This window comes from Oncorhynchus tshawytscha, linkage group LG06 (assembly GCF_018296145.1).
Source record: "Oncorhynchus tshawytscha isolate Ot180627B linkage group LG06, Otsh_v2.0, whole genome shotgun sequence".
Lineage (NCBI taxonomy): Eukaryota > Metazoa > Chordata > Actinopteri > Salmoniformes > Salmonidae > Oncorhynchus > Oncorhynchus tshawytscha.
The window spans coordinates 42,820,867-42,836,467 of record NC_056434.1 but is presented as its reverse complement, the minus strand read 5'-3'; the positions used below and the strand labels follow the sequence as shown (position 1 = coordinate 42,836,467).

The following is a 15,601-nucleotide window of genomic DNA, read 5'->3' as shown; positions in this document are numbered from 1 at the left end:
GGAGCAGGAGGAGCACTGCCAGAGCCCTGCAAAATGACCTCCAGCAGGCCACAAATGTGCATGCGTCTGCTCAAACGGTCAGAAACAGACTCCATGAGGGTGGTATGAGGGCTGGACGTCCACAGGTGGGGGTTGTGCTTACAGCCCAACACCGTGCAGGACGTTTGGCATTTGCCAGAGAACACCAAGATTGGCAAATTCGCCGTTGGTGCCCTGTGCTCTTCACAGATGAAAGCAGGTTCACACTGAGCACATGACAGAGTCTGGAGACGCCGTGGAGAACGTTCTGCTGCCTGCAACATCCTCCAGCATGACCGGTTTGGTGGTGGGTCAGTCATGGTGTGGGGTGGCATTTCTTTGGGGGGCCGCACATCCCTCCATGTGCTCGCCAGAGGTAGCCTGACTGCCATTAGGTACCGAGATGAGATCCTCAGACCCCTTGTGAGACCATATGCTGGTGCAGTTGGCCCTGGGTTCCTCCTAATGCAAGACTATGCTAGACCTCATGTGGCTGGAGTGTGTCAGCAGTTCCTGCAAGAGGAAGGCATTGATGCTATGGACTGGCCCGCCCGTTCCCCAGGCCCGCCCGTTCCCCAGACCTGAATCCAATTGAGCACATCTGGGAAATCATGTCTCGCTCCATCCACCAACGCCACGTTGCACCACAGACTGTCCAGGAGTTGGCGGATGCTTTAGTCCAGGTCTGGGAGGAGATCCCTCAGGAGACCATCTGCCACCTCATCAGGAGCATGCCCAGGCGTTGTAGGGAGGTCATACAGGCACGTGGAGGCCACACACACTGCTGAGCCTCATTTTGACTTGTTTTAAGGACATTACATCAAAGTTGGATCAGCCTGTATTGTGGTTTTCCACTTTAATTTTGAGTGTGACTCCAAATCCAGACCTCCATGGGTTGATACATTTGATTTCCATTGATAATTTTTGTGTGATATTGTCAGCACATTCAACTATGTAAAGAAAAAAGTATTTAATAAGAATATTTCATTCATTCAGATCTAGGTTGTGTTATTTTAGTGTTCCCTTTATTTTTTTGAGCAGTATATATATATATATATATATATATATTCACATCCTTACACAATACAGTATGCAGTACTGAATTTCTGATATATTCAATTACTGTACTTTTACCAGATATGAAGATTATTAAAAAACATGCAAAATTGGGTCATTTAAAAAACCTATTTGAAGAAAAATCATAACTACTGGCTATAGGATATATATATATATTATCATTATATGCAATATAAATATGAAGTTCCTGAAAAATACAGTAATTGATCATATGGGCTCCAAACTTGCTGTAGAAGATAACATTGGTTGCCACCTCTCACATACAGTATAGATCAATCAATAACATTCATAATGACTAGAACATTCTTGAATTCATAAGGTGTTACATTCAAAGTTGTCCTCTGAACAGTTGGCCTAACAGTAACGTGCCAGTTAGAGGTGTCAATGTGAGCATGTTGATATTGCTTGGAGTGTCAGCCCTGCACTGATGAGCTTCTCTCATCATAACCTGCCTCCTCTGATCTAGCCTATCCCTCCATTTCTCTCCATCCATCCTCTCTCATCCCTTCATCTATTCTCTCTATCTCCTCTCTGATTCCTGCATCCCACCCTCTCTCATCCCTTCATCTCCTACCTCTATCTGAACTTCTCTCCTCCCTCCATCCCACCCTCTCTGATCCCTCCAATGCACTCCCTCTCCTCCCTCCATCCCATCCTCATTATTGTCTGTTGTCGAGAGGAGTGCCTCTTCTTTCCCTCTGTGTATTTGTGGGGCTGCAGGCGGCATAGCGCGCCGGCTTCTCCCTATTGGACACCTAGCTAGCGCATCTTGTAGTCGTGGGAGATGGCTGCCTCGCATATCTGTCCTTTGAAATCCAGCTCAAAGGTGAAGTCCAAGTCACGCTGTGTGAGAGAGAGAGAGAGAGAGAGAGAGAGAGGTAATTCACCAGGGGAATAAAAGAGAGAAATCTAAGTGAGTGTTCAATCAGGAGTGGGGCACTGACGCTGTTGCTATCCTCATCTGCTGGTCTGGGAGTGATTAGTGCTCTCTCTCCTTTGACCTCTATCAAAAAGATGATGATGGAAGTTCAAACAAGCAGTCTATTGTGGAGAGGTAGTAGTGGAATTGGGTTTCTTTCTAGCCATATAATGTTGGTTTAAATGCCTCGCCTGCTTGAAATGACTTGATTTGACCTCATGACTTTATTTTGTTAGACAAGTACAAATGTATGTATGACCTCTACCTGTGTCTGTAGTTATCATACAGTAGGTAGGGGCCAGGGGCCTCATTTATCAAAGGTGCGTATGCACAAAATAAACTCAACCTTGCATGCGCCAGTCTTCCCACAAAGGTTGGTATTTATACATTTTGAACTTGATGGGAAAAGTGTGCATCTCCACGCACAGCTCAGACCATGCGTACACACAACTTCTAATGGTTGGACAACTGTATTGGGGGGAATTGTGTTTTACGCACACTGCTAGGCTAATAAAAACATTCAAACATAATGATGCATTTGCCGTTGGTAAGGAGATCACACAGCAGCATGTAGGTAGCCTTATGTTTCTTCATATTTTATTAAATAGGCCTAAATCATAATCACATTGCAGGACATCTCCTTTTCTGACATGACTTGTTTATTCTCGCTACACAACACATATTAGGCTACCATTCATCCTTCACTCATTCAACAGCCAAACATGCTTGAAAGTAAATAGACTGATACCCTATTTAAACTATTTGACAGTATGGGTAGGCTACAGTATTGGTGTGCGATAGGAGCGTGAAATCATAGCCTATTTCATCTCAAAGCCTATACCATGGCAGGAGAAATGCAATCATCTATTGATCAACAAGTTATTGAAGAACAATTTTTATTTTGCAAAGAAGTGTGGGCTGTAGCATTTACTTTACAATCGTTCGAATAGACAATCAATCTTGCAGAATGTGCGACCAGTGTTTGGCACTTGCTATTGGGAGCATGCATTTTTCGTTTGACAAAGTCACTGCAAAATATTAAAATGTTCTATTCACACCTCTACAGAAATGTCATCAAATTTGCCGTTGTGTTTCTTTTAGAAACGGTCATGGCCCAGTTCCAACATTTCCAAATCATACAGTAAATGATGACGTTTCTGCTACCATAAAAGGTAAATAGAGGGCAATTTCTAGGTCGGGGATGTAATGCTCATATATGCCAGAATTTAGTATGAAATGTATGCACGGTTGATAAATGAGGCCCCAGGACTCTGGTCCCTAGATGGGGCGGTTTCCCGAACACTATTAACACTATTCCTGCACTACAAAGCATTTTCAATGCAGATTCTCCATTGAACCTTGTTTTTTAGTCCAAGACTGGAAACCGCCCCTACAAGTGTCTCAAATTGAATGACTTTTTACTGGTCATAGATTCCAGAACACTCACTATGTTCTTCTCGTTGGGCTTCATGTTAATACTGCCAATGATCTCCTCGCCCCTCTTTACGGTCAGGTAGTCCTCCAGGTAGAAGACTGTCTGTTTCCAGTGTGTGAACGGAGCATCAGGGGCTGTAGGAAGACAGGCATGCAGTTAGGGCCAAATCTGATCTTCAGATCTGTATGTTTAATTCATATTTTCACATAAATAATGCATTATTGTCAAGGGGAGATTTGTTCAGAAACTCAAGTGAAATGCGCAGTTCATTTGGCTCTTAGAGTGGACATGACCCCTGACCCTTAAAACCAAAACAATCATTAGCCAAAGTTTTGCCCCCCAACAAAAACTAACAAATTTAACTTTTCACCTTTGACGTTGGACCTCTGATGCACTTATTAGTCACGAAGACACAACTTTTGTAACATTAGACAAAGTTTTTTTGTTTTTTTAAATCTCTTGGTTCTGAAAAAATGTTACCCATGGTTCTGACTGTGAATATACGTGATTCACTATATGATCATCATGCTATTTACAAGCGTAGATACAGCACTGAGGATCGGTCATGCTAAAATTCTGGTTCAAATCAGGATATCAGAGCAGACAAAGGATATCACGGATCTGGAAAGATTCTGTATGGAGGAATGGTCTAAGATCCCTCCCAATGTATTCTCCTCATAAAACATTTTAGAAAATGCCTCAGTGCTGTTATCCTCGCAAGGTGAGGTATTGGAATGCATTGAAAACAAGGGTGCCAATCATTTTGACCCCTATCTTTTTGAGAAAATAAAATATGACTTGTTAAACAAAATCTCTTTCTCTGATCAATTGTATTCTAAAATAATATAATAATAAAAAATGTTGGAGCCTACAATATAGCTAAGTATTTGTAATATTTTTTTGCTCAACTTTATCAACGGTGCCAATCATTTTGAACCTGACTGGACATGTGTGTTTGTATGGGTCTATAAACTATATGCGCACATGCATGTGTTTGTATTTGTGTGTCTCAGCTTCACTCCAGCTGCATACTGCTGATAGCCAATACCCCCGCCCAAAACAAAGTGCGCCCACCTGTGCCTGCGCTGTTAAAGGCTCAGTACAGGTGCATCAAAGCTGGGACCGAGAGACTGAAAAACAGCTTCTATCTCAAGGCCATCAGACTGTTAAACAGCCACCACTAACATTGAGTGGCTACTGCCAACACACTGTCAATGACACTGACTCTACTCCAGCCACTTTAATCATGGGAATTGATGGGAAATTATGTAAATATATCACTAGCCACTTTAAACAATGCTACCTTATATAATGTTACTTACCCTACATTGTTCATCTCATATGCATACGTTGATACTGTACTCTATATCATCGACTGCATCCTTATGTAATACATGTATCACTAGCCACTTTAACTATGCCACTTGGTTTACATACTTATCTCATATGTATATACTGTACTCGATATCATCTACTGTATCTTGCCTATGCTGCTCTGTACCATCACTCATTCATATATCCTTATGTACATATTCTTTATCCCCTTACACTGTGTATAAGACAGTAGTTTTTTTTTTGGAATTGTTAGTTAGATTACTTGCTCGTTATTACTGCATTGTCGGAACTAGAAGCACAAGCATTTCGCTACACTCGCATTAACATCTGCTAACCATGTGTATGTGACAAATAAAATTTGATTTGATTTGATTTGAAAGGTCAATACAACTTTAATCGAATTTCAGCCGGCTGTCCTGGGATAACTTTGTACCTCAGACTTTAAAGGCATGCTGTTTGAGGGCTCATGGATAAATTGAGTTGCTGATCATGCTGCATAAACACACAGATTATGAAAGCTGTACTCAGTGGGAACCTGAACGGAATAGATAAGGCTGTGTTTGTTATGATGGATCAATGGGTGATATTTTCCAGCAGCATACAGCATATGTCCGAGTTTCTCTGTGTGCTCTTTTTCCATGTGCTGTATATATTACCATTAGTGTATTACCATAAGTATTTATACAGTATATTCCTACTACCAGTCACTTTTCATCCATGTTTACATGTATAGTATATCCTACTACCAATCACGTTTTATGTACAGTATAAACCCACCTCAACCACTCCAGTTCCCCTGTACATTGAATAAGATACCTGTATATATTTGCATTCTCGTGTTTCTTCAATATATATCGTACTTCTTGTGTTGTTCTATTATCTATATAATCACTGCAATGTTGGGAAAGATCTCTCAAGTAAGAATTTTACTGTACTGTTTTACACCTGCTGTATCCTGTGCACGTGGCGAATAAACTTGAAACTAGAAATACCTGTCCTACAGGAGAATATAGGAAATCAATGGCCATAGAGGACTTAGGCCTCCATGTGCGCATTTAGATGTGTATCAGAGGTTGAGTGAGGCTAGCCAGGTTTAGCATTGGCTCAGGGGATTTGGTTTGATGGACAGGCTCAAATCAATATAAGAAGAGCTGGAAGAGCTGTATATGATTGGAGGTCAAAAGTAAGACATTGTCCACTTTTAAGAGTGACAACACATGGTCATCTAGCCACTGCCTCTGCTTAATGCAAGCCACAGAATATCACAGTTTAAAGTCTTCTATTTGCATCACAAACTCTGATGAAGGCGAACTACTGTAGACATTATGCATATAATCACAGAGGAGTGATTATGTCATACCACCACTAGAGGTCGCTCACTGACAAACCCAAACACGATTATTGCCGAATCAACTCAGCTCATCACACAACTTCTCTGGATCATGCAAATCAACTGGGGACTCAAAGGTCTTCTAATTTCCAGTGGTATCAGTGTTTGCTGTTGTACTCCAGGCCTTTCTGACTCATCAAAGAGCTCATTAAAGGAGGGTCTTTGTCTGTGAATACAGATCGGGATGGAACCCACAGGGAGGATGGGAGGATGGTGGGCAGGGAGCAACAGGACTCTCCTAGCCTGTAATCTGCTGCTGCTGCTGCTGCTGCTGCTGCCAATTAAAAGGATGAAACCCTGGGTCTGTCAGGAGCTGGTCTGATAATGACACAGTGAACTGGAGAGATGCTAGTACTACAGTACAAAGAGTGCTAATGAATCAAAACAAATCAAACTTTATTTGTCACGTGCGCCGAATACAACAGGTGTAGTAGACCTTACTGTGAAATGCTTACTTACAAGCACTTAACCAACAGTGCAGTTCAAGAAAGAGTTGAGAAAATATTTACCAAATAAACTAAAGTAAAAAATTATTTTAAAAAGTAACACAACAAAATAACAATAACGAGGTTATATACACGGGGTACCGAGTCAATGTCCGGAGGTACAGGTTAGTCGAGGTAATTTGTACATGTAGGTAGGGGTGAAGTAACTATGCATAGATAATAAACAGCGAGTATCAGTAGTGTAAAAACAAAGGGGGGGTCAATGTAATAGTCCGGGTGGCCATTTGATTAATTGTTCAGCAGTCTTATGACTCCTTGTTCAGCATTCAGCAGACTCCTTGCTGTCCCCAGTCCACCTGGCCGTGCTTTCAACTGTTCTGCCTGCGGCTATGGAATCCTGACCTGTTCACCGAACGTGCTACCTGTCCCAGACCTATTATAATTTGACCATGCTGGTCATTTATGAACATTTGAACATCTTGGCCATGTTCTGTTATAATCTTCACCAGGCACAGCCAGAAAAGGACTTGCCACCCCTCATAGCCTGGTTCCTCTCTAGTTTTTCCTAGCCACCGTGCTTCTACACCTGCATTGCTTGCTGTTTGGGGTTTTAGGCTGGGTTTCTGTACAGCACTTTGAGATATCAGCTGATGTACGAAGGGCTATATAAATACATTTGATTTGATTTGATTTGGGTTAGAGGATGGGGTATTTGGGGGTAAAAGCTGTTAAGGAGCCTTTTGGTCCTAGATTTGGCACTCTGGTACCGCGTGCCATGCGGTAGCAGAGAGAATAGTCTATGACTTGGGCGACTGGAGTCTTTGACCATTTTTGGGGCTTTCCTCTGGCACCGCCTAGTATATAGGTCCTGGATGCCAGGGAGCTTGGCCTCCCACATGAAAAAAATACTACAATACTTACTATAGAATTCTATTGTATACTGTAGAATAATGCACTACACACTGTAGTATCCCTTGATCACGTATAGTATTTACTATAGAATGTTGTAGAATACTATAGTAAAAACTACAGCATTATTCACACAAAAAAACACTGTAAATACTACTGTAAAAACACTGTAAATACATTACTGTAAATACTACAGTAATGTCCGCAAAAACACAACAGTCCGCAAAAACACTACAGTTTAACTATTGTAAATACTTCAGTATTTAATTTGCATATACAGTACCCTGCCCATTGCCCTTCCCCATATCTCAATTTGTGCCACCCATAAGTGAGAAACATACATGCCAAGTATAGATCATATTGTGTTCCATATAGGTTATAGAAAATAGTGGAGTGCTGAACTATCCATTCAGACCCCAGAATACCTACCTACAAGTTGTGAACAATTTGTATTTTAGTATTTCTCCAGTACATTTCCTCAAGGAGAAAGACTCCACTTCTATGTCAAAGATAATTAAACAAAAACTCTACAGTAAATACTACAGTATACTATAATCCACAACAACACTACATTAATTACTATAGTATTTACTACAGTTCTTTTACTATAGTATTTATACTATAGTTAACTGTAAAAAAAATACAGTATACTACAGTAAAAGTACAGTATTCACTGTAGTGTTTTTGCTGACTCTAGTCTGCAAAAACACTACAATGAATACTACAGTAAAATCAGCAAAAGCAGTATAGTAAATACTATAGTATTTATACCATAGTATACTTAAGCAATAAGGCACTTCAGGGGTTTGTGGTATATGGCCAATATACCACGGCTAAGGGCTGTTCTTATGTACGACGCAATGCGGAGTGCCTGGATACAGCCCTATGCCTGGATACAGGCCATATAGCACAAACCCCTGAGGTGCCTTATTGCTATTATAAACTGGTTACCAACGTAATTAGAGCATTAAAAAAAATGTGTCATACCTGTCACGCCCTGGTCAAAGTATTTTGTGTTTATCTTTATGTATTTGGTCAGGCCAGGGTGTGGCATGGGGTTTTTGTAATTGTGGTGTGTTTGTCTTGGGGTTTTGGTGGTGGTATTGGGATTGTAGCTTAGTGGGTTGTCTAGCAAGGTCTATGGCTGTCTGGAGTGGTTCTCAATCAGAGGCAGGTGCTTATCGTTGTCTCTGATTGGGAACCATATTTAGGCAGCCATATTCTTTGAGTTTGTCGTGGGTGATTGTCCTTAGTGTCCTATGTGTACTCTCTGTTAGTTTGCACCAGATAGGCTGTTTCGGTTTCGTTTATTGTTTTGTGTAGTGTTCGTGTTTTCTTTGTTGTATTAAACATGGATCGCAATCGACACGCTGCAGTTTGGTCCGACTCTCCTTCATCACCACTAGAAAACCGTTACAGAATCACCCACCACCAACGGACCAAGCGGCGTGTCAACAGGCAGGAGCAGCCGAAAAGGAGATGCTCAACAAGGATTTCTGGTCATGGGAGGAGATCTTCGACGGGAGAGGACCCTGGGCTAAACCAGGGGAGTGTAGCCGCCCAAAGGAGCAACAGGAGAAGAGGCAACAGAGGCAGCAGCAGCAGGAGCAGCAGCAGCTACAGTGGGAGAGGTTGCACCACCTGGAGATATGGACATGGGAGGAGGAATTGGACGGTAAAGGACCCTGGAATGAGCCTGGAGATTATTGTCGCCCCAAAGCCGAGCTGGAGGCAGCAAAAGCAGAGAGGCGGCATTATGAGGAGCTAGCACGGCAGAGCGGATGGAAGCCCGAGAGTCAGCCCCAAAAATTTCTTGGGGGGGGGCTCACAGGGAGTATGGCTATGCCAGGTAGGAGACCTGCGCAAACTCCCTGTGCTTACCGGGGGGCTGGAGAGACCGGGCAGGCACCGTGTTATGCTGTGGAGCGCACGGTGTCTCCAGTGCGGGTGCACAGCCCGGTTCGGTATATTCCAGCTCCTGGTATCGGCCGGGCTAGAGTGGGCATCGAGCCAGGTAAGGTTGGGCAGGCTCGGTGCTCAAGAGCTCCAGTGCGCCTGCATGGTCCGGTCTATCCAGTACCACCTCCACACCCCAGCCCTCCGGTAGCAGCTCCCCGCACCAGGCTTCCTGTGCGTGTCCTCGATCCAGTACCACCAGTTCCAGCACCACGCACCAGGCCTTCAGTGTGCCTCGCCTGTTCAGCGCAGCCAGCGCTTTTCTCCTCTCCTGCGCTGCTGGAGTCTCCCGCCTGTTTAGCGCAGCCAGAGCCTTTCTCCTCTACAGCGCTGCCGGAGCCTCCCGCCTGTTCAGCGCAGCCAGAGCCTTCCTCCTCTACAGCGCTGCCGGAGCCTCCCGCCTGTTTAGCGCAGCCAGAGCCTTTCTCCTCTCCTGCGCTGCCGGAGTCTCCCGCCTATCTAGCGCTGTTAGAGCTTTCCTCATCTCCAGCGCTGCCGGAGTCTCCCGCCTGTTCAGCGCAGCCAGAGCCTTCCTCCGACACAGCGCTGCAGGAGTCTCCCGCCTCGCCTGTTCAGCGCAGCCAGCGCTTTTCTCCTCTCCTGCGCTGCTGGAGTCTCCCGCCTGTTTAGCGCAGCCAGAGCCTTTCTCCTCTACAGCGCTGCCGGAGCCTCCCGCCTGTTCAGCGCAGCCAGAGCCTTCCTCCTCTACAGCGCTGCCGGAGCCTCCCGCCTGTTTAGCGCAGCCAGAGCCTTTCTCCTCTCCTGCGCTGCCGGAGTCTCCCGCCTATCTAGCGCTGTTAGAGCTTTCCTCATCTCCAGCGCTGCCGGAGTCTCCCGCCTGTTCAGCGCAGCCAGAGCTGCCAGTCTGCATGAAGCAGCCAGAGCTGTCAGTCTGCATGGAGCAGTCAGAGCTGTCAGTCTGCATGGAGCAGCCAGAGCTGTCAGTCTACATGAAGCAGCCCGAGCTGCCAGTCTGCATGAAGCAGCCAGTCTACATGGAGCAGCCAGAGCTGTCAGTCCGCATGGAGCAGCCAGAGCTGTCAGTCTACATGAAGCAGCCCGAGCTGCCAGTCTGCATGAAGCAGCCAGTCTACATGGAGCAGCCAGAGCTGTCAGTCTGCATGAAGCAGCCAGAGCTGTCAGTCTGCATGGAGCTGCCAGTCTGCATGGAGCTGCCAGTCTGCATGGAACTGCCAGTCTGCATGGAGCTGCCAGTCTGCAAGGAGCTGCCAGTCTGCACGGAGCTGTCAGTCTGCACGGAGCTGTCAGTCTGCACGGAGCTGCCAGTCTGCAAGGAGCTGCCAATCAGCACGGAGCCGCCAGAGCGGTCAGTCTGTAAGAAGCCGCCAGAGCTGTCAGCCTATACGGAGCAGCTAGTGCCGCCAGTCTGCCCAGCGCCACCAGTGCCCCCAGTCTGCCCAGCGTCGCCAGTCTGCCCAGCGTCGCCAGTCTGCCCAGCATCGTCAGTCTGCCCAGCGCCACCAGTCTGCCCAGCACCGCCAGTCTGCCCAGCACCGCCAGTCTGCCCAGCACCGCCAGTCTGCCCAGCGTCGTCAGTCTGCCCAGCGTCGTCAGTCTGCCCAGCGTCGTCAGTCTGCCCAGCGCCACCAGTCTGCCCAGCACCGCCAGTCTGCCCAGCACCGCCAGTCTGCCCAGCGCCGCCAGTCTGCCCAGCATCGCCAGTCTGCCCAGCGCCGCCAGTCTGCCCAGCGCCGCCAGTCTGCCCAGCGCCGCCAGTCTGCCCAGCGCCGCCAGATCTGCCAGTCAGCCAGACTCTTCCAGATCTGCCAGTCAGCCAGAATTTTCCAGATCTGCCAGTCAGCCAGACTCCTCCAGATCTGCCAGTCAGCCAGACTCTTCCAGATCTGCCAGTCAACCAGACTCTTCCAGATCTGCCAGTCAACCAGACTCTTCCAGATCTGCCAGTCAACCAGACTCTTCCAGATCTGCCAGTCAACCAGACTCTTCCAGATCTGCCAGTCAGCCAGGATCTGCTGAAACCACCAGCCAGCCAGGAGCTGGTAGATCTATCGACCTGCCTGAGCTTCCTCTCACTCCTGAGCTTCCTCTCACTCCTGAGCTTCCTCTCACTCCTGAGCTTCCCCTTAGTCCCGAGCTTCCCCTTAGTCCCGAGCTGCCTCGGTCCCGAGCTGTCCTTCAGTCCCGATCTGCTCCTCAGTCCAGTGGGGTTCTGGGTGAGGACTACTAGGCCATGGTCGGCGGCGAGGGTGGACTATCCAGGGATGAAGGGAGAGGGGACTAAGACATTAAAGGAGTGGGGTCCACGTCCCGCGCCGGAGCCGCCACCATGGACAGACGCCCACCCGGACCCTCCCTATTGTTTTGAGGTGCGTTCGGGAGTCCGCACCTTAGGGGGGGGGGTTCTGTCACGCCCTGGTCAAAGTATTTTGTGTAGTGTTCGTGTTTTCTTTGTTGTATTAAACATGGATCGCAATCGACACGCTGCAGTTTGGTCCGACTCTCCTTCATCACCACTAGAAAACCGTTACAATACCCATGGTATACGGTCTGATATACCACGGCTTTCAACCAATCAGCGTTTAGGGATCGAAGCACCCAGTTCATAATATATTATATAAGCCTGTGTGAAAAATCAGAGAGAGAGAGAGAGAGAGAGAACAAGACTGAGAAGAGAAAGAGAGTTGAGGACGTACCGGTGGAGAAGCCAGTTTTCTTGTGACACTTGGTGAACTCAATGTTGAAGTAGGTGACCAGGGCATGGATGTAGTCGTTCCTCTGGATCTGAAGGCAGAAGGCTGAAGTGAAGGACAAGTCCTCAGTCTTCACTGTGTAGATGTCCACCTCCTGTTGAAGAGAGAGAATAAACACACTGCTCTGTTACATCTACATCTAGCATTGTTAATGCTAATCACATACAGAATCCATAGTGATTGGGGTTCTATTCACACCATTCACTGCCAGCACAGTGGTTTCTCCATTGTACATGTACAGATGTAGGATTATATTTTTATCACTCTTTTGTTGCTGAGAATTTTGTGACTTACATAAATTCACTGAAAACCCGTACTAAACACACAGTTATATTAACAGTCTTCCACTTTTCATGTACCCTCATTTGGACCAGCTAATAGCCTAACCACTGATCAAGCAAAATTATGTTGCTACTGGATTTGTTTTGCTGTCGAAAATACAGGTCAAATTAAGATTCTACATCTGTAGGCCTAACTCTTCCTCTGTGGGTGGCCATTAAGCAGTGTGCCATGGGAGGCTGGTCAAGTCTTACAGTAAGTATTGTAAGGAGATGAGAGGTGTGAGTGTGTCCAGGTGCAGGTATTATATGCGTGTCATATGATCTATGTGGCGATGCCTCTGAGCACTGTGTCCTGTATTATCCCCGAGTCCCTTATTCTCTCTGTCAAGGATGAAGACTCTGCTTTCTGCTACTCTGCTCCAACCTCTCCCTTTGGGTTCAAGGTTCAGGCAGCTGAAACCAAACCCCAGTACCCCCTGCCCCCAGAGGGACCAGCCAAGGAAACCCCACTATAGGGGGGAGAACGAGGAGAAGATGGGGTCATTTGGCTGGAGAACCAAGTCAGTAACTATTGTCAGGGTACTGTTGTACTGGTGTCCTGCTCCTTTATAGACCTCTCCTGGTTCATATCCCACATTTTAACAGGGTATCTGATGCCTTGTGATTCTGCAGTGGGAGAGAGGAGAGAGAGGAGAGCATATGGTAGTGGATCACAGCTCTCTGTTCTGGTGAGACCCACATAGTTGCAGTGGAAAAATAACTTTTATGTATCGCGCGATCAGCAGTAAAAAAACAAACAACAAAAGTGCGCAATACAAAGTCAAGCTCTTCTATTTTTCGCCAACAAATCCCAGCTTCCATAAGAGTAAAAACGGTTTATTTTGGTCATGCCTCACAAATTCCTGAAAGTCATATTTTTATAGTGCAGGACAACAATTCAATTCAGCTCTCTCTATCTCACTCACAGTAAAGGTAAAGTTCTGAACATGAGGCACTCATTTCATCTTTTTAACAGCCTAAACTCCTTTTTGCACACCGTCTGTGTACAAGATTAATGACATGATTCATCCTGTAATCCATTTAGAAGACATGCAACAGCTTGTGAGTGGGTTGTTATTTTCAAAGGGGTTTCATTTTACAGGCGCGAAGGACAAATAAGACACCAGTGTCAAAATCTTGAATATAAAACACTGACTGTTTCAAAGATTATTTCCCTGCTTCCTCTTATTGCAGTCTAATGGCTTTAGAACAATAGATAGATGCAATAGATTCCATGCAATAGATGCATAGCATCATGCATGGAACAATCCCTGTACCTAGTAGTGAAGGATGGCCAGCATGTGAAGGATCACGTTACGGTAACATATTGTCTAGTTACAGCTGAGGTCATACAACTCTAAATTGTGATTGGTATGTGGATTGTTTACTGTCCCTTTACTGTAACCCAGTGATCACCAACTGTTCGATCGCGATCTCCATGGCTTTCCTAGTCAGTCAATCACCAAACAAAACCCTTTTTTAAAATTATTTGTACTTGATTCAGCTGCCCTGCGAGCTAGGTACTCGAAGTGTTCCCATTTTCAACCATTTAATGTCTGAAGGTACAAACTCCGCCTACCCGGCGGGCCCAGAGAGCAAATCAAGTGCAAATAGCCTACGGCTGACCAATGAGATCAAATCACTTTGACCACAGCGAAGTTGATAGTCGACTCTAACGTGTGAGATTTGATTTCGAAACTTTAAAAACCATAACTAGAGAGAGACTGTCAACGAGTACAGCAATATCTGCTGTTTTTATGACTGACTTCATGTTTAAGATTGTATTCAACCCTGTCACTTTATTCAACACTTGTATAAGATATAAAACGCGCTCCCCATCCACACAAAGTGTATCGATAGACTTGCGTTGTTATTAGCGACATGTGTCTTTACAATATCGAGGAGGATTTCACGTTCCCTGGTCATACGAGTAACAACATGAATTTGTGCATGAGTCAGAAATAAAGTGTTCCTCAAACTTCGCCATCAGATGGAAGACGGTGTCCCTTTTGTGGTCAGTCAGAGGAGGGATGAAGAGCTGAGGGACCGTGAGAGGCAGCCTATCAGCTGCTCTCTTTCAATTTCAATTTAAGGGGCTTCTCACTCTCACACACACTCCATCTCCCTCCCACTTTCCATCCGCTGAGACTGACCATCACATATAGGTACCATCAGTCACCAGTAAAATAAAAAAATACGCTAATGATTTCAATGTATGCCTCACAAGAAGTAATACAACAAATTATCTATTACCAGTACATCACGTATTGAAATATACTTTTAAAATGGTGTGAGGTTAATAACATTGTCAGGGCAATTCAAGTGTAGCCAATATACAATTATAATGTATTCAGCCTATAGCCTACTGCACAAACCTCATTGATACAGAATGTTTTTTAATAGGTTAATGTTGAATGAGCTTATGTTTTTAAAGTCATGTTCTTTTATTTATTCTGAGGGGTAGATCTCGGCTGGTGGCCCTTTATAAAAATAACAGTAACACTGGTTATGTAAATCCCACTCTGCATGAGCCCAGAGACAACGCTGAGTCAGTGCTTTCTGATTACACTGTAGGCTTTAACACTGCGGGGCCTCAACAAATCCTACCCACATATACAAATCAAATCACATTTCATTTGTCGGGTACACAAATTGTGTAGATGTTATCGCAGGTGCAGTGAAATGCTTATGTTGCGAGCTCCAACAGTGCAGTAATATCTAACAATACACACAAATACAAAAATATCAGAACGAACCATGTCAGTCCGGAATATAAATACAATTCCAGTCAAATGTTCAATGGGGTTTTATTTGTACTATTTTCTACATTGTAGAATAATAGTGAGGACATCAAAACTATGAAAAAACACATATGGAATCGTGTAGTAACCAAAAAAGTGTTCAACAAAGCCAAATTATTTTATATTTGAGATTCTTTAAGTAGCCACCCTTTGCCTTGATGACAGCTTTGCACACTCCTGGCATTCTCTCAACCTGCTTCATTAGGTAGTCACCTGGAATGCATTTCATTTTTTTGACATGTTTTTATTTCACCTTTATTTAA

At 45.1% G+C, this 15,601-nt stretch overlaps 1 protein-coding gene across 1 annotated transcript in view; it reads right to left on the bottom strand.

The window, feature by feature from the left end:
• Positions 1–1,019: 1,019 nt before the first annotated feature.
• Positions 1,020–15,601, bottom strand: part of LOC112252566 (protein arginine N-methyltransferase 8-B) — a 39,258-nt gene continuing 24,676 nt past the window's right edge. The window contains exons 8-10 of the mRNA XM_042323282.1: positions 12,161–12,311; positions 3,462–3,583; positions 1,020–1,938 (exon numbers count right to left, since the gene is read on the bottom strand). Coding sequence (XP_042179216.1) covers positions 1,855–1,938; positions 3,462–3,583; positions 12,161–12,311 — 357 coding nt within the window. The 3' untranslated portion in view covers positions 1,020–1,854. The remainder of the gene's footprint in view (positions 1,939–3,461; positions 3,584–12,160; positions 12,312–15,601) is intronic.